Below are 8,526 nucleotides of genomic sequence, written 5' to 3'. Positions count from 1 at the left end.
CAGTTGTGAGATCTTGTGAAGTGTGCATTTGTATCCTGCATGATCGCGTGTTCTCTGTGTGACGGTCGGTCCGTGCAAATTGAATGCGGACAGGAGGAGAGTTCAGCCTCACTGGAGATGCGTGATCAACAAAATTTAAACTCGTGATTTCAAATTATGCTGCGCTTTATCCATTTGCCCGCTTTCATATTCATGTCATTTTCACTGTGTGCTGTATGTAAAATGAATGTTACCTTGGCTTTATTTGAAAAAATATGATTCCCAATGCACACAAACTTCCCAGAATACTGAATGCACTGTTGGTTACAGTTTACTTCCTTTTCAATTAGATTTTTATTAAATATTTGTGAAAAATGCTTTGTCTTCTAAAGTATAAGCATGTTTATTTTTACACAATTATTATTAGAGCAGCTGGAGATGACATTCGTGTTCATATCATCATATAGTGAGACGGCAGAAGCTGAAAACGCTACGAGCGTCATCCGCGCTTTGTGTAAACAAAACAGTGCCGCACCATCCGCCATTCATTCATTGCGGAAATCATGGTGCCTTATGCGTGATATCAAATGCTTCTGCAGATTTATAGTATTACTATAGCATTTCACCTGAGCATTGCGAATTGCGCATATGGCCATGATAAGCGCTGAATGAATGACAGGATTTCTGTTGTAACATCGTGCAAGGTAAATAAGGGTGACATCTAGTGGAGAAGACTAATGATAAGATTCACGTTAATCAGATCTTGTTTTAAATGTGTGCTGAAATAAATACTGGAAAAGATCGATTCGCGGCTTTTGAGAATCGATGTCATTTAAAAAAACGATTAATCGGAAAATCGAGTTTTTTGCCCAGCCCTAGTGCCAAGCGTCTTGCGCTCATTTTTTTCTGAAAATCACACATTACATTGTAATTGCTACTTCTCTGGGAACTTCCCAGGAGGACTTAAAGGCAGTATTACGGCATCGCTGTATACTTTTGGGTTTAGGATTATGTCCACCAGACACTGACCAGGCATGTTTCTTAAGAATATATGGACTGTAAGCACAGCCCTTGAGTAGTGTAATTGACAGGTTCAATGAATAAATGCCTGGTTACTGAATAAGTCTTCACAAGCAGTGCAGATTTGACTGTTCTGACAGTCTAATTATGACTGTTAGCAAGGTGAAGTACAGCACAGTGAAAATGTTGTCACACATGCATCCTGCTGAAAAAATCACCTTCCTAATCAACTAGATTGCTGTTGGCTGACTTTTCTGATGAACTTAAAAAAGCAGCAGGAGTACAAACTACTCTTGACTATTGTACAAGGCAGATGGCACTCTGTAATATAAGTGGGTGATTATAGTATTGAGTTACATTTTGTGTCGGGTCAAGTCCCATGAAAATGTTGTGACTGAGTGGAAGTGAGCAAAGTAAATGGGTTGTTATTCCTGGCCTTTGAGATGAGGTTGATTAGCACTCTCGCTGCTATAATTCTAAGCCTGCTGAGGGCCGTTTGTCTGTGCAAAGCCTTCAGCATCTTCTGTTAACATATGACAAAGAGGAAACGTGCTTCAGATTTGCACAGAAATCCCCAAACTGCTTGTAAAGGTCCTTCACGTTTAACTTCTCACAATGTGCTTAAACTTAGGTTAGTATCTTTTTAACATCACCACTTTCAACCATTGGTAAAGCAACATTTCACACGTATAATTTGGAGTTTAGCACCATTTTTAGCAACAGACAATCAGTCAAAAACTAAACAATGCTTGGCTCCTTAAAGGGGTCATAGGATGCCCATTTTCCACAAGTTTATATGTTCCTTTAAATGTTAATGAGCTCTGCTGACCCCGCCCCTCTCTTCCGAGCTGCTCTCAGAGAGACTGTTTGCTTTAGCCGCATTCATCGTGAAACTTGCTAATTAGCACTTTATTAGGAAAGGCGATTTGCAAAGATTCATTACAAAACATTATACTCACTTCTTCTGTAGATGAGGCTGGATCATGAATGATTAGCGCAAACATAGATTCATTTATGTAGATCGGGGGCGCATTCCCTTCATAAACAATGTAATCCACTGCGAGTTCAGCGGCTCAGATGTCGGGAGTAAATGACGACTGCTATATTCATTATTACATCCAACAACAGAACACCTCAGTCGCTTAGGAGTCATTCTTGTCTACATCTGCTCCGGCGGTGAAACAATGGCGGACTGATGACAGCTCACTCAGGGCGGGTCTGAGGTAAGACACCAGTCCAGTCTGTGCTGAAACGCTACTGTCAATCAAACTATCGTGGGAGGGGCCTGTCTGTGTGACGTCACACAGACAGGCATCTGAGATCAGCTCGATTTGAGAAAGGGGAAAACATTTAACCAGATAAAAAAAAAAAACACTGGGTGGATTTTTATCATTATAGGGTGGTTGTGTACACACACTGCCAACACACATTTCAGTTCAAACAACTTGTAAAAGTGCATGTAGCATCCTATGACCCCTTTAAATATCCATGCACTTTCGCATAGACTTTAACATGCAATCTTAGGTAAATGGTAAAAAAGCACCTTAGTGTTTTTTTCTTGATGATAGATAGATGAGCAGGTTTTGACTATTTGTTTTGTTAGTTAAAAAAAAATAGATGAACGCATTTGGTAAACTAACCTTAAGGGAATCTGCATTACGACTGCAGTTTGGTTAATGATTTAGCTTAATCTAAAGAAAACGTTCTTATGTTTTGAGAGCTTTTTGAGCAGCGCTAATCTTGAAATGCGAATCCCATGTGGAGGGTATCAGGGGAAGGATGTGGTTAAATGTACCAACACATGACGTGCAGCAGTAACACGCATCTCCCCTGTGGACAGTGTTGTTGTTGCTGTGCTTCAGATGAGATCGACTTTAAGAGATGTGCTCTGATTGGTTCCCTGTGCAGACAGATGGTTCAGCATTCATAGGTTGGTGCTCTGTTTTGCAATCGCCTGCAATGGTGAGGAAAACATAAACCCCAAGCTAGGGGTGTGCGATATTGACAAAAAATTATATAATGTCAAATTGCACATCGTTAAAACAACAATTACGATATTATCGCAGACGATATATATCGCACACCCCTACCCCAAGCTGGTTGTTGTGTAATTGCATAACTTGATGGGTGTAGTGTGGACTACCCTATCATTCAGGCAATATGATACTTGTCAAACACACTGTGAAGTCAATCCTTCGTATAATACACCTCTACTTTATAGCATTTATAAAGCTGCTCTTAATACCCCTGCCAGCATAGTGGTGAGAAATTAATTATAAATACACTTGTACTTTAATTTAATGGTGCAAAGTATAAAAATGTCTCAATCTAATTCAGTTTGGCAGTTTTTCCCATTATCTGTGTGTGCTTTTCAGTTTTTGTGAGTACTGTGTTCCATTCAGTCACAATTTCCATCTTCCTCCTAAAATCTAAAACTTTAACTACATAAAGACGCAATGTATGATGTCAGGAAAAAATGGTGACTCCAAGGTAAATGTGCATGGACCATAACAAGCATTTACTTTTATGCAAATAATTTGCATCATTGAGTCCAAGTTCCAAAATGACCTATTTAGTAACTGTTAGCAGAGACAAAACAGTAAATGATCCTCTCTGTCGATAATCATAAGATCATTTATCCACAATAGCTTGTCAGGAGAAAGTCAAACATTCACAAAGTTAACAGTAGCATTGGCTTTTTTCATACATCAACTTAAGAGTGCAGTGCAACACTGCTGGATATATAGCAAGTAGGAATATCCTATATCCAACTATGGCATTAGCATACCGTTAGCATAACATTCCAGCATCAAACTCAATAGCAGCTCTCTAGGTTTTAAAAGAGAACTGTAGTCTCTCTATAAGTGATTGTGTTTGATGGATGTTGATGTGTGATTATAGTCTTTTAGTGGCATGTGGGTTGTTGTGAGCCATTCTAAGATTTCAGCAACAGAGTTTGGCTTCATTCCCAGAACAACTTCTGTTTTTTTCCTACTAAATTTCCCCTAGAGTATCCCCAGCAAGCAAATAATACTGGAACAGGATGAAGTAACTGGAAGTTTGATTTTCCTCTTTGAGCTACAGTCATGAATGATTCCTTAAATCATGCAGTTAATCGATGAGAAGTGTGCCATTACTTTTCTAAGCGATCTAAAGATTTGCCCAAGTTTTGCACAGGCAGGCATTCCTGTAGCTCAAACAGTAGAGCATGGTGCTAGCAATGGCAAGGTCATGAGTTTGATTCCCAGGGAACTGAACTGATAAATGTATACTTTAAATGCAGTAATAAGTTGCCTTTGGATAAAAACGTTGACCAAATGTGTAAATGTAAATTCATTATTCGGGAAATGAATCCTGTCGATTTAAAGGTGACATATCATGAAAATCTGACTTTTCCAGGTTTTAAGTGCTATAATCAGGTCCACGGTGCATCTACCAATCAAGGAAACGTGAAAAAGATGAACCCAGTAGCTTTGTTTTGGTAAGCCTTTTTCTCTAAGCGTCTGAGAAAACGAGCGTGTCTGATTTCGCTCCCTTGGTGACGTGGCAAAGGGATCTCATTATAATATTGCCGCCCCTTAATCTGTAAGTTTCCACCCACGGTGCCGTTATTGTGTTTTCGCAAGCGGAAATGGTGTACTAGTTCTAATGCCATGGCGAAAGTTTGAGCAAAACACGCTAACTGTTCTGCCTTTGGCTGCATAGATGAGCACAGAACACTATTTACAGTCCCAGCCTCAGAGTAGACGAGAGCAGTGGATTTATTGATTTATTTAATGTATATTGCTGCTGCCACACACATCTAAAATAAACATGCAATTTATTTCCCAGCTGTTTACCTTCACAGACATAACCGACTGTTTTTTGTAACTCGTGTGTTCTTAACGTAAACTTGTGTGTGAATGAGAACTTAGTTTAGTACTCACATGCTGTGACAGCCGCTTTCTGTCCATGTGCTTCAGATGTGTGCACTCAGAAAACCGCATGTCAGAAGTTTAAACTAATATGATTTAAACCGCATGATTTCAGCTCGATAAAAATGATAATCAGAACTAGGGCTGCACGATAAATCGCATGCGATATTTAACGCGCATCTTATCGGTAAAGCCGGACTAGCATCTTATCAGTAAAGCCGGTTCTGTAATCAGTGGTAAATCTCCATCACCTGCGGGCTTTCACATTGAGTAGCATTAACTACACAGAGCCGTTGTTCACTGATGAGCTGTGCAAAACCATGTTCATATTCGCGTGATTTTTTGTGCAGCTCGTCAGTGAACAACGGCTCTGTGTAGTTAATGCTGCTCAATGTGAAAGCCCGCAGGTGATGGAGATTTACCGCTGATTACAGAACCGGCTTTCTGACAAAATGCGCATTAAATATCGCATGCGATTTATCGTGCAGCCCTAATCAGAACCAAAACAGATATTTTTAGCAGGTCCGAGCTGTAAAGGCGCAGCTCTATTCTGGAAAATGGGGCGGGGAGCAGCAGCTCATTTGCATTTAAAGACACAGGCCCGAAAAACTGCGTGTTTCTGCTTCCACTCAAAATAAGCATTTTCAAAATGATATAATAAATGATCTGTGGAGTATTTTGAGCTGAACCGTCAGACACATTCTGGGGACACCAGAGACGTATATTACATATTGTAAAAAGGGGCATAATATGTCTCCTTTAATGTCTTGAACAACTTTGCATGCATTCAAATTTAACTAATTTACTTTTCTTATTGTCAACTTTGGAGTATGTTTTTGAGCTCATGAGAAGCGTGTAAGGACTTTTCCCAGCCCCTCTGAAATGCTCAGATAACGATGATGTCTCTGACTTCATCTCTGAGTCATGAGTTAATTAGGTTGTTCTGTAGCCAAAGTGCAGTTACCCTGCAGTGTGTGATATTCCCCAGTGTTGAACTGTAAAAATATCTATTTTCAAATTAATTTTCCTAATACTTTAGATTTCCAGCTGATTAAGAGAAGGGGGCCTGACATATAGGGGCCTTGTCATAATGAAAAGTTGGATATGTAAGTGCACAATTCCTGTTAACACATTTCTTGAATTGAGTAACTTCTGTAAAATAAAAGCAATCAAATTGTGCTTGTCAACCATCAGCCACTCTAATTTCTGGATGACGATAGTAGAATTAGCCATTAAAAATCCTGCAGAAATTGACCAATTATCAGAGCGTAAATGTATGCAAAATGTGAACCCTTAATGCCAGGGCTCTTTGAATCCAACTCTCGAGGACCAGTGTCCTGCTGAGTTTAGTTCTTACCCTAACCAAACACACCTGAACAAGCTAATCTAAGATAATTTTGAGAACAACATGCAATTTACAGACAGGTGGGTTAAACTGGGAATGGTACTAAAGTACCAAACAAGTCTGCAGGACACTAGTCCTCCAGGACTGAAGTTAAAGAGTCCCATTTTAAACAATTGATTGTAACTTTTTTCTTCTTTTTTTTTTGTATTTATGTATATACTCTCAGTTGGTGGAGACCTCCCTGAAAGGTGAGATCACATTTGACCCCCACTGCGCCTACTACCTGTGGTTCGTCATGGACTTCTGCGATGGTGGAGACATGAACGCCTATCTCCTGTCCCGCAAACCCAGCCGCAAGACCAACACCAGCTTCATGCTGCAACTGGGCAGCGCTCTTGCCTTCCTGCATCGCAACCAGATCATCCACCGAGACCTCAAGCCCGACAACATTCTCATCTCGCAGGGCAGAACCCCGACCGGGTCCCCCGAACCCACCCTGAAGGTGGCTGACTTTGGCCTCAGCAAGGTCTGCTCCTGTTCGGGCTTGAACCCTGAAGAACCGGCAAGCGTCAACAAGTGTTTCTTGTCCACAGCTTGTGGGACGGACTTCTACATGGCCCCCGAGGTCTGGGAGGGCCACTACACCGCAAAGGCTGATATCTTTGCTTTGGGGGTCATCATATGGGCCATGGTGGAACGGATTACGTTTGTGGATGTAGAGACTCAGAAGGAGCTCTTAGGGAGCTACGTACAACAGGGGGAGGATATAGTCCCGTTGGGGGAGGCTCTGCTGGAGAACCCCAAGATGGAGCTCCACATCCCGGCTCGGAAGAAGAGCATGAACGCTGGCATGAAACAACTGATTCGGGAGATGCTGTCCGCCAATCCACAGGAGCGACCCGATGCCGTTGAGCTGGAGCTCAGGCTGGTTCGGATCGCATGCAGGGAACTCGATTGGGATACGTGAAAGGACACCATCTTGGAGATGGGGTAAACTTCTAGGACAATGGGTTTGGAGCTTGAAGTAAGAACATATTGTCTGGCCTTGTCCCAAATGGCACACAGGGGTCTTGTGGTCTTCATTCGGGAGTGTCTGTGAAATCCATAAAACCATAGGAGAGGGATCTCGAACCCTGCTACTGAGGAGAGTTACCATCCTGCAGACTTCAGCTCCAACCCAGCTCCCACACATCTATCTGTAAATTTTTAAGTAACCCTGAACCCTTTGAGTAGCTGGTTCTGGTGCGTTTGATTGGGATTGGAGCTTTGCAGGACGGTAGCTCTGGGGTTGGAGACACCTGCCATAGGGTTTCCCATTTGGGAATTCAGTTTAGGCTCCATTTGCTGAGCCCACAATTACCTGTGCTGCAAAGTATAGACTTTGTCAGGGAATACCGCATAGGCTGATGGTGCCGTTTGGGACAGGGCCTTTGGAGTGGGTTTTTAGTGGGTGATTGCACTGGTCCTTGTTTTTTTTTTCTTGCTATTCTTACAGTTTAGTACAACTGATTCATTGATGATAAACAGCCTTTAAGATGTTAAATGCTTATTACTGTCTCACCTGTTCACAAGCACATTGGGATTTTCATCAGCAAGAGTCCAGATGGGCTTCAGGGGGGTTTCATTGATGGAAAAAACATCAGATATACACCTTCCATTGACCACAAACCACATCGAGCTAGATAAACACAGGTCCACAGAATTCCCAGAACATTCCAGCACTAAGACATCAGGTAGCATGTAGATTAGGGCTGGGCTAAAAAAATGTTTGTAAAATATTTTGGCTTCATGAAAAATTCAATATTTTCACTTGGATGGTGTCTGATTTACTTTCTTTGCTCATGAATTGGAAGAAGGCATGCAAAAGTGATCTACTGGCATGGTTGTAATTGCTAGAAAAACGGCGTTAGTCCATATTCATCATGTTTTATGTCACTAACAACATAATAATGAATATATTGTATATATTCAAGTTAACACCCAGCCCTGATGTAGTTTTAATACAGCACAGCAAAAAGACTCATGGCTTCCATCTCTCTCGGGAACTCTTTAGTTATCTATGAGAGCTACTCTCACCACACTCCCGGTGCTAATTCAACTTGTAATGCAAAGTGGAAAACACGCAGAATTTTTTATTTTTTTTTCAGTCAATTTATGGGCTTTTTACAACAAGATTAATATCTGTTTTTCTGTGCTTCACACAGAAAAGGGCTTCAGGGAGTTGTATTTCTATCACTCAATTTCCTTCTTTTTTTTTTTTTTTTTTTT

At 41.1% G+C, this 8,526-nt stretch overlaps 1 protein-coding gene across 1 annotated transcript in view; it reads left to right on the top strand.

Moving 5' to 3' along the window:
• Positions 1-8,398, top strand: part of LOC107690927 (serine/threonine-protein kinase pdik1l-like) — a 17,223-nt gene extending 8,825 nt beyond the window's left edge. Inside the window, exon 3 of the mRNA XM_016489357.1 lies at positions 6,485-8,398. Within this exon, the coding sequence (XP_016344843.1) occupies positions 6,485-7,225 (741 nt within the window). The 3' untranslated portion in view covers positions 7,226-8,398. The remainder of the gene's footprint in view (positions 1-6,484) is intronic.
• Positions 8,399-8,526: the final 128 nt, after the last annotated feature.

Source organism: Sinocyclocheilus anshuiensis, unplaced genomic scaffold (genome assembly GCF_001515605.1).
Source record: "Sinocyclocheilus anshuiensis isolate Anshui unplaced genomic scaffold, SAMN03320099.WGS_v1.1 scaffold830, whole genome shotgun sequence".
In the NCBI taxonomy this organism is placed as follows: Eukaryota; Metazoa; Chordata; class Actinopteri; order Cypriniformes; family Cyprinidae; genus Sinocyclocheilus; species Sinocyclocheilus anshuiensis.
The sequence above is the reverse complement of the archived record's forward strand: the minus strand, read 5'-3'. Positions and strand labels throughout refer to the sequence as shown.